We start from the raw sequence: 22,795 nt of genomic DNA on the forward strand, positions 1-22,795 counted from the left end.
TCTTGCCTGGGTAAGATGGTCATTGGCAGCTAGTCCCCCAAACTTGACTTGACTCCCTGTGATGTCAGCATGGCTATTGTTGATGTGGCTCTGGCCATGGCAATGAAGAAAGGACATGCTTATTAAACAGAGCAACATCTCTGTAGTTATCATGAAGTAAAATGGCCTCAATTCCACTGTTGTTGGGGTGCCATGTGAATGTCCTAGCTTTCAGTTGAAGTAATTACCTCTTCTCCATGCTGCAAAGTTCAGAAACTGACACAGAACATGGGCACCAAATAAGGCCATAGAACAATTACAAATCTCACAGGCTGAATGGTCTCAAAAATGACCCAAGTGGATTGGATTAATGAGGAGGTCTGCTGGCAAAGCCATGCTGCACAAACTTCCCGGGACTTCGATGCTGCTATCCATAGGTATGCGTTGGCCATGATCATCAGCTTTCAGACTATGATACGCTATCATATGATAGCCAAAATAATTGTCAGACCACTTTCTTTGTCATGGAATGGCTGCAACAGGCCTTGCCCTACAAATTCACCAAGTAATCAAAAAAAACTGTTTCATCTGTGACTGTGGTTTGGAAAGGTAATGACATGGACACAAACTGAGTAGTGAGGCTCGTGTTTTCTATTTTTGGCATTTTTTTTGTGTGCTTCTGTATAGCATCAAAGGGATCCCTGAAGAACGATACTGTACAATGCCAGAAGTTGAGTACGACATGTAGAGGCAGAAAATCCCTGGACCTCTGGCTCACACAATGATCAACATGGCTCAGAAATCTGTGGTGCCAAGGTGAGTGTATGACAGTCTACGTTGCCATTATGGTGCTCTCACGTCATGAAACCACTCAGTGAGTGCCAGAGGACTGTGTGCAAGTCTGTTGGAAGTTTATAACCTTGCTGGAATATATCTATCATTCTGGCAATGGAACAGAAGTTGGCTCAAATATTCTACAGTCTTTAGGACTACTCAAAAGGCATCTCAGCCATCAAGAAACTGGCAGAGACTGCCAATGTCTCTGAAGATGTAGCTCAGGCTTGGCTGGAAAAAGCAGGCTATCTGGCAGATATATCCGCCAGCCCCAAGGCACATTCCACTACCAAAGTTTGATATATCTGTGCCGCCGAATAAGGGTCAACAGGCTGATTCCCTGTTTCTGACACATAATTGTCTGCCCTGCAGCTGCAAGAATATGTCCTCACAATGGGGCCATAGCTGCCCACTACATGAGGCAGAAAATCTGGCCACAAAAGAGGTAAGTGAGGGAAACGGACTTTGGCCCAGTGGTTAGGGCGTCCGTCTACCATATGGGAGGTCCGCGGTTCAAACCCCGGGCCTCCTTGACCCGTGTAGAGCTGGCCATGCGCAGTGCTGATGCGCGCAAGGAGTGCCCTGCCACGCAAGGGTGTCCCCCGCGTGGGGGAGCCCCACGCGCAAGGAGTGCGCCCATGAGGAGAGCCGCCCAGCGTGAAAAGAAAGAGCAGCCTGCCCAGGAATGGCGCCGCCCACACTTCCCGTGCCGCTGATGACAACAGAAGCGGACAAAGAAACAAGACGCAGCAAATAGACACCAAGAACAGACAACCAGGGGAGGGGGGGAAATTAAATAAATAAATAAATCTTTAAAAAAAAAAAAAAAAAAAAAAAAAGAGGTAAGTGAGGTTGTGGGTTCGCTCAAAAGGGTGTACAAGTACCCTTTGATGGCTTAAGCTGCTATAGGTAGACTCTGCAGGTACATTCGTGGGGGCTGTTTCTCAGTTACTAGCACAGCATGGTGTCTCAGTCAGGTGCAGTCGTGTGGATGTCTATGAGACCAGGCTATTATGGAACATTTCAATTGTACCCTTGACTTTTGGACACCAGTATACACAGGAAATTATGCTCCTTGAAGGTTAGAGGCCAACTGAATGGGCTGGCCTGCTACCCGCCATTGTCACCTTTGCTGTATCAGCTCTAAACAATGAGGTGACTAACCTGACGAGTAAAAAGCCCTCTAATGCTATCAAAGATCAGGTTGTCACACAAAAGTCCTCTCTGCCCACAAGCTGTTTTGTCAGTTTGGCAGAACAAAAGCTCCCCTCTGGTGTTGGGATGAGATACCTGAACCTGCAAGGTCCCTCCAGGTTTACAGGTTGGGAAGGTCAGTGAAAAAGTCTGATGAACCTGTCCTGAATTACCGTCAGGACAGACCAACTGGTAACTTTGTCTGGGAAGAGCTGCTTATGATCTCGCGATACTCAGCTGCTGCCAGACTGTGTTCTCAGTCATTGAGAGCTGCAGCTTGGTATCAGTTACACTCCAGGCAACAAACGTACACATGGCCACTGAAGTGCCCTTTACTGTTGTCCAGCCAGTCAATGTTGAAAGGCTATGTGGCCTTGGGCTGTAAGCCTAGAGCATTTCAATGTTACATGCTATGCAATGGTTCTGCTGGCTCACTCTGAGGTGTAGGATATTTAACTTTGAGGTTAAATATCCTGGGAGTCCCTTGTCCTGTGAATAATCTCTCACTAGATAATCTAGCTTGCCTTAGTCTGCAACGAGCCTTCTCATTAGCTGCTTCCTATTGGCCTTTGATTCTTATGTGAACTTGGCTATGATGAACCCTGGTCATGGTCCTCTGGAAGCCAGGTTTCTTTTTGGTGGTCAAAACTGATGAAGGTGTCTCTGACTCTTAGATGGGTCAGGAAGCCTGCCTCTATACGGAAAGCCAGGAGAGGTGGAGCCCAGCCTTGCTCCTCAAAGTGCTTCCCAAAAAAAGTAAGGATCGAGGGATAGATGTCTTCTTTGAATTCCCACTTTCTTTGGCAAAGCCAGATGGGTCATTGTCGGGCAGAGACCCGGCGATAGAAACTTAGATCAGGGAAGCAAACTTGGCCCAATGGATAGGGCGTCCGCCTACCACATGGGAGGTCCACGGTTCAAACCCCCGGCCTCCTTGACCTGTGTGAAGCTGGCCCATGCACAGTGCTGATGTGCGCAAGGAGTGCTGTGCCACGCAGGGGTGTCCCCCGTGTAAGGGAGCCCCACATGCAAGGAGTGCGCCCTGTAAGGAGAGCCACCCAGCGCAAAAGAAAGTGCAGCCTGCCCAAGAATGGTGCTGCACACACGGAGAGCTGACACAACAAGATGACGCAACAAAAAGAAACACAGATTCCCAGTGCCTCTGATAAGGACAGAAGTGGTCACAGAAGAACATGCAGCTAATGGACACAGAGAGCAGACAACTGGAGGGGGGCGGGGGGGGGGGGGGAGAGAAAAAAAAATAAAATGAAAAAAAAAAAAAAGAAGAAGAAAGGCTACTATAGTCTTCCAGCTTTTGTTCTTTCTGGCAATGATGATGTCCATAACCCCAAAGACCCTTTTGGCTAATGCTATCTCTCCCAAAGCTTTGCAGACCACTTGGATTTGTATGTGGGTTTCTTGAATCTGGTAGGAGTGCCCGCCCTGCAGGATGAACTGGTCAATGCCGAGCTGCTTGTCTTGGCTACCAATGAGTCAGGTGGGGCTGTTGTGGATGATAGACTCAATATCTGCACCAAGAAACTGGTATTTACTACTGTTGTATATGTCTGTGCCAGTAATGTATTTCAGGATGATCACCTACCTAAGGATCTCAAGTTCAGCCACATTGTCTACTGTGGTGCCCACGTTATGGACCACTCTTCCCACTCCTAGATTTTACGTTGCCTGGTGGGGGCGAGGCCCTGTCCCATTAGGGCACTTTTGAAGTGCTCTAGAACTCTCTAGTCAAGCAGTTGAGGTCACCCATTTCTGAGTGGGCCCAGATTTGCAAGATAAGGCTCTTTAAGGATGTACGGGCTGTAGATGACAGCAGTGACTGGATATACATTCTGTAGAACACTTTGTCAGTGCTGGTCAGGGGGCCTGGGCTGGTTTCCTTTGGAATTTCTATGACATTCTGGCCATTTTTTCTCTTAGTCCACACCAGACCAAACTTGTCTTCACCTTCATCCCACTTACTCAAGAACTTGATTTTTAGGGTACATTCATCTTCTGGAAGTTCTCTAAGGAATTCTGCTGCTCTTACAACTAACATGAGTACACTGAGGTCAAATGGCCTGCCTTACCCTTAGTACCATTGACAACCTCTACTTTGCTGATATTAAGTGGGTCTTCTGCCTCAACTTGCCATGCAGAGTAGACTGCAGGGTGCCTTTGACTCCAAACTTGTCTTTGGCATCATGCAAAATCTCAACCCATGGTTCATTGGAAATCTGAGCTGGGGAAGGAGCGTGGATGTCCAAGTCAATAAACTGCTGTTCTCCCTGGGGCTCCACTTACCTTTTGGCAATAAACTGCTTGATACATTCATCCGTTATCACCCTAATGCAAAATATAACTAAGGTAATATCTGTTTCTTAATCAAAGGTCAGGTTGCCATCATCTCATTAAGAAAACACCTGAACTATTTTCTAGACTGCTTCTTGGTATATCAGAGCTTTTGTGTAACCCTTATAATAGCCACAGCCCTTATATAACCATGGTTCAGACTGTGTTCCTACTCTACACCATGACAAGGCACTGGTTCATGCACCCCTTCTAAGTTGGGTGTGATACTGAGCACAAGGCTCATTGGCACAATTCTTGTTACATTTTGTCATCTGCCTTACCATCAGCCAAAATATTGATTCTTAGTGATAAACTTTTTTGCATTCTGATTTTTAACCTATGCATCATAGGTCAGAACCCATATATCCTAGATCAGAAAACACCTAAATGGGTGAAATAAAAAAATGTATCCAGTACAAACAAAATCATATGCCAAATAATAATAATAAAAATATTATTATATTTCCATGGTGGATCATGTTTTGCTTCTTTCACTGTAATAAGCCACTGACTGCCTTGCACAGGTTCTTTGGAGTTCCCTTTGCCTGTTTTGAGTTGTGTGGGGACTTTATTCTATTACTTTTCTCTTATAGAAATACTGTAAACATGGTATACCAGATTTACTCTGGCCTTCATTTGGCATGCAAAGATGATTACACAATTAATCTACTTTCTACTTTTGTCAATGACCAGAAAATTATTACTCTGTCACACTACATTGTATTCATATCAAATATAATACCTTGGGAAGCAGATTTGTCTCAATGGATAAAGCGTCCACCTACCACATGGGAGGTCCAGGGTTCAAACCCAGGGCCTACTGACCCGTATGATAAACTGGCCCACATGCAGTGCTGATGTGTGCAAGGAGTGCCGTGTCACGCAGGGGTGCCCCCGCATAGGGGAGCCCCATGTGCAAGGAGTGCGCCCTGTAAGGAGAACTGCCCAGCATGACAATAGCACAGCCTGCCCAGGAGTGGTGCTGCACACACGGAGAGCTGACGCAGCAAGATGACACAACCAAAAGAGACACAGATTCCCAGTGCCACTGACAAGAATACAAGTGGACACAGATGAGCATACACAGCAAATGGACACAGAGAACAGACAACTGGGGGGGTGGGGAAGGGGAGAGAAATAAATAAAAAATAAATCTTAAAAAAAAAAAGTTAACACCTTAATTTAATAAAATAACTTAACAAATCAGTCATATTCTACAAAAAAATCTTTCAACTGCAAATGATCCCTGCAAAAGAAAGGTTTTGCTTTATATCTATGATTATACTGGTAAATATGGAATGACCTGTTGATTCTGGCACTGACATCTGGACAAGCCAACTATAATCAGTTCTCTATTAATATATTAAAAAATTATTTAGTACCAAGATTGTTGTAAAAACGGTTATAATGGTGGCAGTGAAATCTCAAGCTAATAGCTGGTTACAATACTGTCACCCAGATATACACGTATGTGTTAATTCATAAATTATTGAAATAAAAATACAAATAAAAATTTCTCATAGAGAAAACCCAAAACTCTCCAAGAATATGTTTACAGACCCCAGTTTGAGAAAAATGGATCCTTTGTCATAGAAATGGAATCCTTTAGTCTAAAGTTTTAAAACAAAAGAAAAAAGCTTTAATGAACAGGATTCATTTAATGCTGCTTTAGTCTCTTTTGAAAGAACTATAAGATGATTTGTGTCGCTTACCTCAATGCATGGCATTCTCCCAGAAAAATTAGCAGCTGTATAGCCAAATGTGACATTTGCTATAAGCTTAAGTCCTAGCTGACGTGCATCAAGCATTCGTGAAAGGGCTCTGTCTTGCTTGTAAGCCTTCATTGACTGCTTCACCATTAACCTAGTCTTCAAAATTTCTTCCAGCATTCTTGGTAGTACACCTTTTCTTACTGAAGGCTATCATAAAGGGAAAAAGAATGTTTAAAATTCTTAGATAATTAAGAGAGAAACACAAAGTATAACAATGGCCAACTCATGAATTCAAACATGCTAGCAAAAGAGTGGCCACAGGACCAGTGGCAGTCAATATAAAATCATTACATTTTATTTCTTTTGAAGAGGATTTTTCTTCTAAAAGGTTCCTGTAATGTTTATAAATCCACTGTAGCACTGCTATGTGGGTTCAGAGACCTTTAAGGAGAAGGATGTCAACTAGTGCACACACGATCATACAACAAGTTTAGAGGCAAATTTTGTTCACAACTTTGAGCCAAACCCCCACTCTTTCAGAAAGACACATGGGATTTGTATCACTTATAACAAACCTCAGTTTTTAAAGATCTCATCCTAATGACCCCACACAGTAATCTGCATGGAACTCCATTTATCTACCTTGGAAGAATGATGAGCTGGGTTGACTCTGCTGACATTCAAACCTGTAGTTCCAGGGACTCTAGGTATTTCAAATCTGATGCTTAGACCACTAAGCCATCCCCTCCGGCCTATATTTATTAGCAATCTGGAAGAGGGGATGAATAGTGAGGTGATAAAATTTGTTGATGCCAAAAAAAAAAATCATTTGTATTAATCAAGACTAGGGAGAATTTATGAGAACTCGAGTAGGAATGACAACCACAAAACAGTATTAACTTTGAAGATGATTCACAGACAAGTGCAAGGTAATGTATGTTGGATTGAACAATTAAAACCTCAGGTATAGGATAAGTACATTCCTGAATATTTAAAAAATCCTATTTTCATTAAGCTTTACATGAGTCAAAATGCAGATGCAAGTTTTAAAAATGCTGTTAAAGGGAGATAATATAATAAGCTGCTAGATATGTGACAGTGAAAACATATTCTAACCTCTAATTCATTCTGTGTACCTTTTGAAGCAGCCACAATGTTTTAAGACATACTATAAAAAAATACATGATGAAAACTGACTTTTAATGGAGAGACGTTTGGTAAAAAAATTTATTTTCATGTTTCCAAGTAGATATCATTTAACATAAGGTCCATGGAAATACTACTACATCTTAAAAATGTCCAAAAAGGAATATATCATGAACTCTCTGGTAAAAATTTTTTCATATCTAATCTAAATAGTTAATTTTAGGAAACTCTAACACAGCAAGCCCTCTTAATGGTAGAGAACGATGCTACTTTTCCTCAGTACACCAGAATGAATTTGAGGGCTAGTGAGGTCCACAGTACCATCCCCCACACTACCATCCCGATTCTAGTACAAATTCGCTACTAAGGACATAGGAAAGAAAAGGAATAAAGTTGGCAATGAGAGGCAATATAATCTTCTCTTAGATCTCTATTTGTCCTTAATTTATTCATTTATAAGTCTTTCCTCATCTCTTTTGAGGGGAGACAAGGGAGAGGAAAAGGGATCTGATTATTAGTTTGGGTGTCTTCTTAAAAAATAATCAAATATATTAGCATATCCTATTTCCAAGTAGTCTTAATTTAAAATAATATGGAAAGATAACTGGTAGTTTATACATTAAAGCAAATTGAATATTTTTAAGTAACATCTCTGTGATCATCAACTAGCTATTTAAATCTGCCAGATTCTAACATAGGGCAGATACTATAAATGTACATTTATTTCTTTCAATATTTCATTAATGATTTAACAAGTAAAAGATTTTAAATCTAAATTCAAGCAAAATAGCTTTTTAAAAAAGTGATTTCTTAGAAGATACCTTATATCTTTGACTTTCTGAGATGTAACAGTCAAGCCAACTTTTTGTTTTCTATTATATACCAACAACATGTAAGCCATCAGCTTTCCAAAAGTTAAGCTGTTAGTTGATAGCAGAAGAGAGTATTACCTTGACAAAGCTACCATTTACAAAGAGTATTACCTTGACAAATGCTATTCCATTGGGGGACACTGTGATATCATGCCTAATTTGGTAAAGTAAATCTGGAGGTACTCTTAGAGAGGTACAGCCAAATTTGAATTCATCATACCTATTAAGAAAGAAAACATTAAATGAATAGTTTCTCAAATCATAGAATAGAGATTTTTAGGCAATTTTAGGAAATCTTTCTAATTCCATTAGAATTCATTTTCAAACACCTATACATGAATTCATGTACTTAGCAATATGTTTGTCTAATTACCAAAAAACAGTTCTTTAAATACTCACAATTTATTAAAAGAAACATTTCTTAAATAGCACTAACCTCACTATCCTAAAATTTCTGAAATAACCAAATTTCAACTCAACACAATTACCTTATACCAAGTTCCTTAAAGAAAAATTTAAACCTTAAAAAGATTATAAAGAGCCTTTCCAAATTCCTACTTTTAATAAAAAGAAAGGATTACCAATACCATTTCCACAAATGCTTACTATGAAGGAGCACATGCACTTTACACTAAAACCAGAACACTTGTTTTATTTTGCTTTCACAAAAATCATTATAAAGGAGGACTCTCTATTTCTTGTGAGAAAAATACTGACTCCTTTGAGTATTTAAAATGTTATTCTCATTTGGATTATAAAATTTAGTTGAGATGACTTAATAAAACCTAATATTTAACAACTGAAAAACGCACACACACAATTTCTGAGAAAAGCCAAGAGGAGGTATATTAAGATCATAATCCTGGGAAGTGGATGTGGCTCAAGCAAGTGGGCTCCCGTCTACTATATAGGAGGTCCAGGGTTTGATGCCCAGGCCTCCTGTTGAAGGCAAGCTGACTCGTGTGGCAAGCTGGCCCATGTGGAGTGCTGGCCTGCACAGAGTACTGCCCCATGCAGGAGTGCTGCCCCACGCAGAAGTGCTGGCCCATGTGGAGAGCTGGCAATGCAAGATGATGTAACAAAAAGAGAGGAGAAATAATAAAAGGTGCAGAAGGCCAGGGAGCTAAGGTGGTACAAGAGAATGATTGCCTCTCTCCCACTCAGGAAGGTCCCAGAATTGGTTCCCAGAGCACCTAATGAGAAGACAAGCAGACACAGAAGAACACACAGCAAATGGACACAGAGAGCAGAAAATGGAGGGAGGGGGGAGGAAAAAAAAAAGACAACCTACACAATAGGAGAAAATACTAAAAAAAAAAATCATAATCCTCAAATGGTCCATAGAAAAGTGATTTATACAAAAAATTAAAGATACTCTCCTTTTAAAAGAGGTAGTAACTACACATAGAAAGTGAAACAGATAATTGCAAGGCTTCTGTATTCACGATTCTCTTAATAGGAGTCATTCATCCAAGAGGTGAATTAATCATAAGGTGATCCATGTCAATTAGTCAGGTAACTATAATGAATGGATTAGCTGTGCTATAGTTTATTCATCTTAAGCATAAGGACAGTCTCAAGTGCAAAGACATGCTTAAAGAAAGTCTAATTTTAGTAAAGACTATCAAGCACAACAACGTAATTATAAATATGAAAAAACCTTACTTTCCCAAGTTCTCCACGTGACCAAGGCAGGTGGAAAAACAGTAGTTGTATGCAATCACAATAGAAGGATATAGTGACTGGAAATCCAAAACAAGAACAGAGTTGCTGTAGAAGCGGGATTCAGGCTCCATAATTAGAGGAACACACTGTGGGGCTCTCATTTGGGATCTCTGTTGAACACTAGGTGTCACAGGAATATAGTTCAATGGTTTAGCAATACGCAACATCATTGATTCCACACGGTACTACATGGGGTAGGGGGAAGGTGAGAAGAGAGGAAAAAACAGTTTAAATATGAATAATTTGGTTATTTGAATATATGACAATCATTTAAGGATTTCTGTCTTTAGAATGAGGTTGCATGACTTTCTTACAACACATTTATAGTCTAGTCTTGGTTATTTATAGTCTAGTATTGGTTATACAGTTTTCAGGTGCCTGAAGGAGGCTTATGTAAATCTTTTTCCTACACCAAAACTTATAAAAATTGCAAAATATGCCAAAGGATGGAAAATGTACATCAACTTGTGGTGGAGGGGTGATGTATGAGAGTTCTGCACATTATGCATGATTGTTTTGTAAACTCACAACTTCTCTAATAAAAATATATATACATTAAAAAAAGTAAGTCAACTTTGAAAAGACAAACACATTACATTTCAGTTTCTACTTAAATACAGCTATATCATAACAAGGAGATGTAAAAGAGAACTATATAGTTTGACAATTGCATTTAATATTGGTCAGTAATCTTTGGGAAATTTAGAGAATTAAAGTGGTGTTGGGAGACTTGAGATAAATAAAAGTTATCCCAGTTTCCCAAGAAGGAAATGGATTTCAGAATTGAAAGTTAGTCACAGCTTAGCACCAGACCTTAGCAAACAGTAATCAAAAAATTATTGTTTATAATAGCCACTGGGTTATAAGGTATATTATTAAGTAAACTGGGGCATCATGAAAAGAAGACACAAGGAGAAGCATAGTGTATTAGTCAGCCAAAGGGGTACTGATGCAAAATACCAGAAATTGGTTCGTTTTTATAAAGGGTATATTTATTGAGGTAGGGGCTTACAGATACCAGGCCATAAAGCATAAGCTACTTCCCTCACCAAAGTCTATTTTCACGTGTTGGAGCAAGATGACTGCCAATATCTGCCAGGGTTCAGGCTTCCTTGGTTCCTCTGGACTAAGCTTCTCTATTTTCTCCACAAGGTCAGTTGTAGACTCTGAGGCTCTCTAGACTTTGCCTCTCTTCATAAGGTCAGCTGTAGACTACCAGGTGAACGGCTCTGTCTCTCTCCCTGGGGTTTCTGCCTTTCCTAAGGAACCGTCTCTATTCCTCTGTGTTCTTCTCCTGGCTCAGGTCCTCTCTTCCCGGATCTTGCTTCTCTTTCCTCTGCATATTGACTTCCTGGGGTTCCAGCTTAAGACTTCAGCATCAAACCTCAACATCAGAAAACCCTCAACTCTGTCCTTTGCCATGCCTTTTATCTGTGAGTCCCCACCCCTAATGACGTGACCCAATCAAAGCTCTAATCATACCTTAATGACACACAAGTACAGACCAGATTACAAACATAATCCACTATCTATTTTTGGAATTCATAACTATATTAAACTGCTACACACAGGTTCATTAAATGCTCCGTAAGATTGCTTTTTTTGTTTTAGGTACTGGGGCTAGGGATTGAGCCCTGGATCTTGTATGTGGGAAGCTGGTGCCCAACCACGAAGCCACATTGGTGGGGACTAAGTTGGTTTTTTTGTTTTTAGGAGACACTGGAAACTGAACCCAGGACTGCCTATGTGGGAAGCAGGTGCTCAACTGCTTGAGTTACATCTGCTCCCTCTCATAAGATTTTTTTTTTTAAGATTGATTTATTTCTCTCCCTTCCCCATCCCCGCCCCAGTTGTCTGTTTCTCTGTGTCTGTTTGCTGTGTTTTCTTCTTTGCCCGCTTCTGTTGTTGTCAGCAGCATGGGAATTTGTGTTTCTTTTGTTGCGTCATCTTGTGTGGCAGCTCTCCATGTGTGCGGCGCCATTCTTGGGCAGGCTGAACTTTCTTTTGCACTGGGCGGCTCTCCTTATGGGGCACACTCCTTGTGCGTGGGGCTCCCCTATGCGGGGGACACCCGTGTGGCATGGCACTCCTTACGCACATCAGCACTGTGCAAGGGCCAGCTCCACATGGGTCAAGGAGGTCCAGGGTTTGAACCGCGGACCTCCCATGTGGTAGACGGACGCCCTAACCACTGGGCCAAGTCCGCTTCCCTCTCATAAGATTTTAAGGTATCTTTGTCTTTTTTTTTTTTTTTTTTAAAAGATTTATTTATTTATTTAATTTCCCCCCCTCCCCTGGTTGTCTGTTCTTGGTGTCTATTTGCTGCGTCTTGTTTCTTTGTCCGCTTCTGTTGTCGTCAGCGGCATGGGAAGTGTGGGCGGCGCCATTCTTGGGCAGGCTGCTCTTTCTTTTCGCGCTGGGCGGCTTTCCTCATGGGCGCACTCCTTGCGCGTGGGGCTCCCCCACGCGGGGGACACCCTTGCGTGGCACGGCACTCCTTGCGTGCATCAGCGCTGCGCATGGCCAGCTCCACACAGGTCAAGGAGGCCCGGGGTTTGAACCGCGGACCTCCCATATGGTAGACGGACGCCCTAACCACTGGGCCAAAGTCCGTTTCCCCTCTTTGTCTTTTACTATAAGTCAATTCAAATATATTTTGAAAAGACTTTTGGGGTATGAATAAATAAAATAAATAGGGTATAAAAGATAAAATAAATAGGTAATTGCAAAGTAGCTTGAGTTCTATTTTTTACTGAATTGCTAGACTTGAAAATGTTATAAAGTAATTCAAATAATTAAAATTAAATGTTTTATGAGCTTAAGGACCTGGAGTGATTTAATGCTGTATTCCTGATGCTAAGCACTGTGATTAAAATGCGACAGGTATTCAAATAAATTTTGACAGAGCCATCTCATTATATTCTTGGGAAGTAAGATGGAGGGATATGAATTAAATGGCTTCTATTTTTTTTTATGGTCAATTTTTTTTTTTTTTTAATTGGGATTATTTACTGTTTGGGAATAGTGACACGCCAGTAACTTTCCATTGGAATTTTTTTTTTTTAGCAAATCAATTTTATTGATACATATAAGGCATAAATCCATCGAAAGTGTACAATCAGTGGTATCTGGTATAATCACATAGTTGTATATTCATCACTTCAATCATTATTACAGCATTTTCATTATTCCAACAATAATAAAAAACAAAAAGACAAACAGAAGAACCTCATTACAGAGGTTTTTACCAATTCAGCACAGATTAAACTTCAGCTTTCCATTCTCTACCCTCATTCTATATATTGGTGACCTGTATTTCAATTATTAACTCCATGAGGTTACACAATATATTTAGTTCATAATAGCACAATTATGAAGTATTTGTCTTTTGTGACAGGCTTGCTTCATTCAACATAATATCCTCCAGGTTCATTCATGTTGTCATGTCATTTAGCTGAATAATAATCTATTGTGTGCATACATTTTGAATTAGTTTTTGTATAGAGTGTGAGATCGGAGTCCCCTTTCTTTTGGATGTGGATATACAGTTCTCCCAGCACCACTTGTTGAATAGACTGTTCTGGCTCATCTGGGAAGGCTTGACAGCCTTGTCAAAAATCACTTTTCTGTAGATGTAAGGGTCTATTTCAAGTTCTCAATTTGGTTCCACTGGTCAATCTGTCCTGTCTTTATGCCAGTACCAGGCTGTTTTTACCACTGTACCACCGTAGCTCAGTAATATGCTTTTAAGTCAGAAATTAAGAGTCCTCTAATTTTGTTGTTCTTTCTAAAGACATTTTTTGCCTATTTGGAGTTCCTTACACTTTCAAATAAATTTGATAATTGGTTTTTCCATTTCTGCAAAAAAAGGCTGTTGGGATTTTTACTGGATTGCATTGACTCTTTAAATCAGTTTGGGTAGAACTGACATCTTAACGATATTTAGTCTTCCAGACCATGAACATGGAATGTTCTTCCATTTATTTAAGTCTTCTTTGTTTTTTTTAGCAATGTTTCTTAGTTTTCTGAATACAGGCCTTTAGGTCCTTTAGTAAGTTTATTCCAAAATATTTTATTCTTTACTTGCTATTATAAATGGAATTTTTTTTTCTGATTTCCTCCTCAGATTGCTCATCAGTAGTATAAAGAAATGCTACTGATTTTCATGTATTAATCTTATATCCCACTACCTTGCTGAACTTGTCGATTAGTTCTAGTAGCTTTGTTGTGGATTTTTCAGGATTTTGTAGATATAGGATCATATCATTAGCAAATAGCAAACATTTTACCTTTTCCTTTCCTATTTGGGAGACTTATTTCTTTATCTAGCCTAATTGCTCTAGCTAGAATTTCTCGCACCATATTAAACAACAGTGGTGACAGTGGGTATCCTTCTCCTGTTCCTAAACTCAGCAGGAAAGTTTTCAGTCTGTCACCATTAAATAAAATGCTAGCTGTAGATTTTTCATATATATATATATATGCTCTTTACTATTGTGAGGAAGCTTCCTTCTATGCCTATCTTTTGGGGTGTATTTTCAAAAAAGGATGCTGAATTTTGTCAAACACCTTTATTGCACCTATTGAAATGATCACGGGATTTTTCTTCTTCAATTTATTAATGTGGTTTATTAAACTAAATGATTTTCTTTTGTTGAAAAACCCTTGCCGGGAGTGGATGTGGCTCAAGCAGTTGTCTGCTTCCCACATAGGAGGTCCCAGGTTCGGTTCCCAGTGCCTCCAAAAAATAAAAAACAACAACAAGCAAACACATGAAAGAACCAACTCAGAGGAGCCAATGTGGCCCAGTGTTGGTGCCTGCTTCCCACACATGACATCCTGGGTACCTCAAAAAAAAAAAAAAAAAAAAAAAAAAAAAGGGGGGAAATCCTTGCAACAAGGGATAAGGGATAAAGCCCATTTGATCATTGTGTGTGATTCTTTAATAAGCTTTGGGTTCAGTTTGCAATATTTTTTTGAGGAGTTTTGCATATATATTCATTAAAGATATTTGTAATTTTTTTTTTTTTGCAGTATATTTATTTGGTTTTGGTATTAGGGTGATGTTGGCTTCATAGAATGAGTTTGGTAGTGTTCTCTCCTATTGAATTTTTTGAAAAAGTTTGAGTAAGATTGGTGTTAATTTGTCTTTGAATAATTGGTAGAATTTACCTGTGAAGCCATCTGGTCCTGGGCTTTTCATGTCTGGGAAGTTTTTTTGTTTTTTTTTTTAAAGATGTTTAGATTACATAAATGTTACATAAAAAATATAGGAGATTCCTATATTCCTTGCTCCCCACATCAGCCACATTTACCTTCATTAACAACATCCTACATTAGTGTGGTACATTCACTGCAATTGAGCAACACATTTTGTAGCACTGTCACAAAGTATGGATTATAATACATATTGTAGTTTACACTCTCTCCCACACAATTCTATAGTTATGGCAGGATATATAATGGCCTCTATCTGACATTGCAATGTCATTCAGGACAATTCCCAAGTCCTGAAAATGCCTCTTTGAGAGGTTTTTGATAACTAGCTCAATCTCTTCACTTGTGATTGGTTTGTTGAAGTCTTCTATTTCTTCTAGGGTCAATGTAGGTAGTTAGTGTGTTTCTAGGAATCTGTCCATCTCAACTACATTGTTTAGTTTTGTGTACAGTTGTTCATAGTATCCTTTTTTAAAAAAGATTTATTTATTTATTCCCCCCTGCTCGTTTTTTGTGCTTGCTGTCTGCTCTCATCTTCTCTTTAGGAGGCACTGGAACAGAACCTGGGACCTCTCAAGTGGTAGAGAGGCACTCAATCACTTGAGCCACCTCCATTCCCTGCTTTGTTGTGTTTCTCACTGTGTTTCCTATTTACATTTCCTGGTTGTGTCATCTTGTTGCATAAGCTTGCTGCACCATTCTGTCTCGCCAGTTCGCTGTCTTGCTCATCTTTTCCAGAAGGCACCAGGAACTGAACCTGGGACCTCCCATGTGGTAGGTGGGAGCTCAATCGCTTGAGCCACATCCACTTTCCCATAGTATCCTCTTATGATTTTTCTTATATCTGCAGGGTCAGTGGTAATGTCCCCCTCTCATTTCTGATTTCACTCATTCATTCATTCATTCATTTTGTCAGGTGAGTGTGAACGCAACCCCCACTAACACAAATTATGCAGTTGAGCTCCCCCCATGTGGGGACATCACAGGGGTGAGCAGATCCCCAGTGCAATGGACACCTTCGCCCTGGGAAAATCACCTTTGTGATCATAGTATCTCCCCTGCAAGGTAAGTATTCTCTGATTTCATTTATTTGCATCTTCTCTCTTTTTCATTTGTCAGTCTAGCTAAGGGTTTGTCAATTTTGTTCATCTTCTCAGAGAAACAACTTTTGGTTTTGTTGATTCTGTATACTGTTTTTTTCATTGTTGTTGTTAATTTCATTAATTTCTGCTCTTATCTTTACTATTTCTTTCCCTTTGACTTGGTTTGTAATTAGTTTGCTGTTCTTTTTCTAGTTCCTCCAGGTATGCAGTTAGATCTTCAATTTTAGTTCTTTCTTCTTTTTTAATGTAAGCACTGAGGGCTATAAATTTTCCTCTCAGCACTGCCTTTGCGGTGTCCCATAGGTTTTGATACGTTATGTTCTCATTTTGCTCAAGATACTTATTGACTTCTCTTGCAATTTCTTCTTTGACCCACTGATTAATTTAAAGTGTGCTGTTTAATATCCATAGATTTATTAATTTTCCCTATTTCCATCTATTATTTGATTTCCAGCTTCATTCCCTGATTAACAGAGAAAGTGTTTGGCTTAATTTCAATCTTTAAATTTGAGTCCTGCCTTGTGACCCAACATAGGCTCTATACTAGAGAAGGATCCATGAGTACTTGAAAAGAATGTATATCCTGCTGCTTTTTGGGGGGGGAGGGGGGGCTAATGCCCTAGAAATGTCTGTTAGGCCTAGTTCATTTATCATATTATTCAAGTTGTTTGGAGTAGACTTTCTTTGCTCCTTCCAGGTCTAAGGGACCTTTGAAGCCATCTCTATTCAGGAATGCAGTATCATCCTAAGGTGTGTGGAAATTTACTTACTTAAAAAAATTATTTTGGTAACATCTTACAACACAAAATCTCCCATTTTAATGACTTGCATGAAAAAATTCAGTGATATTAATTAGAATTATAATATTGTGCTATCACCATCATTCATTACCAAAATTATTTCATCACCCTAAACAGAAACTCTGTATCCCTAAAGCAGTAATTCCTCATTCCCCCCATTTCCCTCCCAGCCCCTGGAAAACTATAATCTACATTCTGTCCCTATGAATTTACTTGCTTAAGGTATTTCATATGAGTGAAATCATACAGTATTGGTCTTTCTGTGGAAATTTACTTTTTTATACCATGAAGAACTTGGTAGTGGCCAAAAAAATGGTATGGAAACAGTGGTGCTGTTATAGTGAAACTAAAACTTTTCCAAAAAATAAAATGAGAAGATAGAATTAGTCAGTAATTGGTTAGCACCAGAAGAAAGTGAAAAAATTAAATGAATAAAATCACTTCAAATACAAGGAAGTTTATCATTCACATAGAACCTTCAAGTATGCAAGAAAATTGATTTCCTACCTGTGAGCCCCTGGTCAGTACATGTAAAAACTGAATGCCAAAAAGTCTGGCCATTTCACTGGTTTTCCCAATCAGGTCCAGCTGTTCTAACATTTGAAGATTTCCACGGACACGGCTAATGTAATGATCAACCATTTTCCATCTGTTAAAATAAAGAATTCATGCTATGAATACCAGGGAAAAATCCAGCCACTTGAAACTAGTCCTGTTTTCATTCTACCAAAAACCTACATATTGAAATGAGGTTGTTTAAAGAGATGGGAGCCATGGTGTGAGCTGAGTCTTTAAGCAAAGTAATGTTAGGATGAGAAAATTCCATATATTTCAAAGGGTGTAAGACCTAGTGAAAATAAGCAAAATTTAAAATATTTTTGATTCAATGGTAAGATTAAGGATGATTATTTTCAATATTTTGATGTAGCTCTATTTAGCTGTAAAAAATTTAACACTACTTCTTAGATGCCTATGCTAATTATGCAATAATATGCAGTAATTATTTATCACATCTATAAATTTTTAAAGAACATGGAGGTTTGGATAATTATTGTGATTATTAATCTAAAATAAGAGCATGCAATGTCTTCTCATGGGAAAAAAAACAAATGGAGTAATTTGGTGAACATTTAGAAAAATCAGGAAAATAATTTATATGAGATCATACATGGCGTAAATATACATAAAATCAATATTTTTGGTTTAAACCATTTTAAAAAATTAACCATGCTACCATAACTTTTTTTTGAAAGAAATCAGCATACAACAACAAAAATCCCCACATGCACCAAATCCATGAAAGTTAGTTTTGATTTACTATCATGTTATTAAAATATATTTGATATTAAAATACAAAAAAATCACCAAAAAGGTATATTATAAAGTATAAAATTTATTCTTTTAAGGACTATTAAAGTTAAAATATATTGCAACCTTTAATTATATGGTTTTTAGAATAGTCACATAATTGTCTATTAAAATTTTTTTAAATATTTTCCTTTGATTAATGCATAGAGAAAAACCAGAAAATGAACATATATGAAAAGAACAAAATAAAAACCACCTTATAATTAAAAAAAAACAAAACAGATAACAAGTGTTGGCAAGAATGTGGAAAAATGGGAACTCTCATGACAATGCTGTTGTGCTTGAATGTAAAATGGTGTAACTTCTATAAAAAACAGTCTGGTAGTTCCTCAAATAATTAAGCACAGAGTTACCATATAATCCAGCAATTCCACTCATAGGTATATAACCAAAAGAAATGAAAACATCACTACACAAGAACTTTTATGTGAATGTTCACAGTAGGATTATTCATAATATCCAAAAAGTAGGAACACCCCCAATGTTCATCTCTATAGACAAAATCTAAAACCAAGCATTGATAATATACACAGGAACAGAGTTGGGAGGTCGAATCCTGCCAAAGTTGAAGGGGCTTAGGAAACACTGTGGGCTTTCCAGAGAACCAGCTTAACAAAGCATAAGAATCAAGTCTGCATAAATTCAAGGTGATCAGCCAATAACTGAATAGCCTATCAGAGCAATTCCTCTTCAGAGAAAGGTAACAAAAAACCCAGAATCTCTACTACAGAACATCAGCAATGGTCATGGTATTTATGTAAAGAAACAAACAACACACAAAAAATGAAAAAGTTTAAAAAAAAGAGCAGTCAATAGAAACTAACATAGATGGCCCAGATGTTGGATTTACTAACTAGCATAAATATGTCAAGAAACTAAGAAAAGAAAAATAGTGTTACTGAATGAACAGATAGGGAAATTCAGCAGCAATGGAAACTAAAAAAAAGAATGAAATGAGAATTCTATAACTAAAAGCACAATAATTGAAATTTGCAATAAAAAATGTATTGGATGGGCTTAACAGATTAGTGATGACAGCAATGATCAAAGACATGTCAATAGAAATGATTCAATGTGAAGAAACAAAGAGGAAAAAAGGACTGAAGAAAAAATGTAGAGCCTCAAGGGTCTTTATCAAATAGTCTAACATACATGTAATCGAAGTTCTGCAAAGTGAAGAGAATGAGGATGGGGGTAGAAAAATATTTTAAGAAAAAATAGTCAAAAAATCTCCTGAATCTGATGAAAAATATCAATTTACCTATATAACACTTGTGAAACACCAAGAAAGATAAATACAAAGAAATCCATATATAGGCATATCATAGTGAAATTAGAAAACTAAAGACAAAAATCCTGAAAGAAGCCAGGAAAAATTGTACAGGGATCTGCTTTTCCTTTAGAAATAGCTACGTGATAAAAAGCTAGGTAACATACAAAATTGTAAGTTTTCTTGAGAATATCAGAAAATTGAGGTTACAGTAGAACCAGATGAAGTAAATTTCTAAGGGTGAAAAACACATCTGAGGAGAGATAGGACATATAATCTCTTTGATCTTGGCAGAGCATAAGAGGAATAGGTAATTGCCATAACAGCAGGTAAGAATGAAACAGTTAAAATGTTAACAAATTCTTAAAGGTCATGTATGGGCTAACGTAAAACAGTTTACAATTCCTGGGGTCCCTACACACCCAGGGTATCTTTTTTCATGGGCACTTCATCAAGAGCTCATGAGAAAGACTGGGGGTAGGGCAGGGCACACAGGAAGGAAATTCTGCATTATTCCTGGATACTTATCTGATATGAAGTATAAGACTTGAACTCCTGTGATAAAGTTTGGATACTCTCCCACTCTCAGGGTTATGCAAAGATCCAGTATCTCTGGGGAAAGAGTAGTTGAAAAGATGTCTGGTGTTAAGAGATGGCTAAAAGCAAACACTATCTGCACCAGAAGGAAGGGAAGAACATCTCCCTTGTTCCAAAAATGGGCCAAGCAAGGGCAATCTACATTTCCTGGGCAGGAAACCTTACCATTGTGGATTCCAGGCAAAGGAACACTACTGCCGAGGAAGGAGTTAGAAGGAAAAGTCCTCTGTTCCTCCCCTGAGAGAAAATCTGGAAACCTGCTTAGGCCCAACACATGACAGAGATGCAAAGTAAAGCTCTACTACCTACTATAGGGAAAGCAGGAACGCTGAAGTCTCACCCCTGAAGCCCAAAAGAACAGGAACTTCCTAAGACTGAGGTTGGACCAGGAAAACTGACAAATTTCCCTTGCATCCACAACAAACCTTGCACAGGGTAATGAGCAAGAGCAGTAGTAACTCACTCAATAAACCTGACTTAAAAAAACATGCCTTGCATACACCAGTAAAACGAAAATGGCTACTGACTTCTTATCAGACACAACAGAGGCCAGAAGGGAATAACATCTTTAAAGTGGAGAAAGAAAAAAACAAAAACAAAAACAAAACCCTCCACCCCAGAAATGTATAGATAGTGAAACTATCATTCAAAAGAAAGGTGAAATAAAGACATTTTCAGAAAAATAAAGGCTGATAAAATTTGTTGTCAGCAGACTTGCAGTAGAAGAATTGTTAAATGATATTCTACAAGTAAGTATGTATGCAAATAATAACTGAGCTTCAAAATTCACAAAATAAAAGCTGACAGATGTAAAGGGTAAAGTAGACAAATCCCAATCATGGTTGGCAATTTTAAAACCCATTTCTCAATAATTTATAAAACAAACAGACAAAAAAAAATCAGTAGGGATATAAAAGACTTGAATTACACTATCAACTAATCTGACCTAATTGTCATATACAGAACACTACTCCAGAAAACACACACATTCTTTTTAAATGTTCATGGAGCAATGACCAAGATATACCATATACTGGACCATAAGATGTCTCAGTAAATTTTAAAAGACTGAAGTCTTACAGAGTATGTACTCTGACACAATGGAATTCAATTATGAATAATATGTTCAGAGAATCCCAAATTACTTAGAAATTAAATAAAACATCTAAATAACACGTGTATAAGAATAAATCACTAGAGAAACTAGGAAATATTTTGAAGTGAATGATAATTTTTTTTTTTAAGGAGATATCAGGGATTGAACTGGGACCTCTTACATGAACCAGGTGCTCAACCACTGAGCCACACTGGCTCCCCAAGAATGATAACAGAAACATAACAAACCAAAATGTGCAGGACAGAGCTAAAGCACTGCTTAGAAGGAAATTTATAACTTTTAATACCTATAACTTGAAAAAAAAGCAAAACTAGGTTTGAAAATAAATTATATAAGCTCTTACAAAATAATAATGATCAGAGCTTGAAATCAATTAAATAGAAAATAAGAGAAAATTTAGCATAGCCAAAGACAGTATTTTTTTAAAAAATTAATGAATCCCTAGTAAGACTAATCAAGAAAAAAGAGAGAAAGCACAAATAACCAATGTTAAGAATGAAAAAGAAGACACTAATATCATATAGAAATTAAAAGTATAATTAAGAATATTATAAGTAACTTTATGCTATCAATTTCATAACATGTATAATGGACAAATTCCTTTAAAAAATTATGAAACTGGCATAAAAAAATACAGTTCTATATCTCTTTAAAGAAATTGAATTTGTAATTTAAGAAGTTCCCAAAAAGGGAAATGGATGTGGCTCAACCAATTGGGCTCCTGTCTACCATACAGGAGGTCCAGGGTTCAATGCCCAGGGCCTCCTGGTGAGGGAAAGATGGCCCACACAGCGAGCTGGTCCACGAAGAGTGCTGGCCCATATGGGAATGAGGCCCCGTGCAGGAGTGCTGGCTGACGTGGAGAGCTGGCAATGCAAGATGATGCAACAAGAGACACAGAGGAGAGAAAATAAGAAGTAGCAGCAGAACAGGGAGATGATGTGGTAAAAGACAGTAATCGCCTCTCTCCCACTCTGGAAGGTCCCAGGATTGATTCCTGGAGTCCCCTAATGAGAATACAAGCGGACACAGAAGAACACACAGTGAATGGACACAGAAAGAAGACAATGTGGGGAATAGAGTGGGGGGTGGGAATAAATAAAAGAAATAGTTAAAATTTATAAAAAAAAAAAGCTCCCAAATAGAAAACTCCAGAATCAGAAGATTCCAATAGTGAATTCTATTAAACATATATAGAATTCTACAAAAATGTTTTTTTTAGAAAATAGAGAAGGGAATGCCTCCCAATAATTTCCCAAGTTCAGATATAACTTTAAATCAAAACATAATAAACTCATTACAGGAAAAGAAAACCACAGATCAGAAGTCCTCATGAAACACAGATACAAAAATCGTAAAAAATACTAACAAATCAAATTTAGCATCATTTACAAAGTATAAAACATCATGAACAAGTGAGGTTTATCCTGGAAATGCAGTTCCATTCCCTTCATTCCCTCCATAATCCAAAATTTTTGGATTTCATTCCCTTCATTCCCTCAATAATCCAAG

General features: G+C 38.2%; 1 protein-coding gene and 1 non-coding gene across 5 annotated transcripts in view; both read right to left on the minus strand.

Moving 5' to 3' along the window:
* REV3L (REV3 like, DNA directed polymerase zeta catalytic subunit) overlaps positions 1 to 22,795 on the minus strand; it is a 254,937-nt gene that overhangs the window by 57,646 nt on the left and 174,496 nt on the right. For 3 of the 4 annotated variants that reach the window (XM_058307291.2, XM_058307290.2, XM_071218630.1), the window contains 4 exons: positions 17,439 to 17,580; positions 9,752 to 9,996; positions 8,198 to 8,306; positions 6,069 to 6,275 (listed from right to left, as the gene is read on the minus strand). In XM_058307291.2, the coding sequence (XP_058163274.1) occupies positions 6,069 to 6,275; positions 8,198 to 8,306; positions 9,752 to 9,996; positions 17,439 to 17,580 (703 nt within the window). Of the gene's footprint in view, positions 1 to 6,068; positions 6,276 to 6,710; positions 6,838 to 8,197; positions 8,307 to 9,751; positions 9,997 to 17,438; positions 17,581 to 22,795 lie in introns of those variants that run through there. The other variant, XR_009188015.2, reaches the window with a different exon arrangement.
* Positions 15,940 to 16,101, minus strand: LOC111764793 (U1 spliceosomal RNA). The gene has a single exon (XR_002797311.1). It is a non-coding gene; the product is annotated as a U1 spliceosomal RNA (small nuclear RNA).

Source organism: Dasypus novemcinctus, chromosome 11 (assembly GCF_030445035.2).
Source record: "Dasypus novemcinctus isolate mDasNov1 chromosome 11, mDasNov1.1.hap2, whole genome shotgun sequence".
Classification (NCBI taxonomy): domain Eukaryota; kingdom Metazoa; phylum Chordata; class Mammalia; order Cingulata; family Dasypodidae; genus Dasypus; species Dasypus novemcinctus.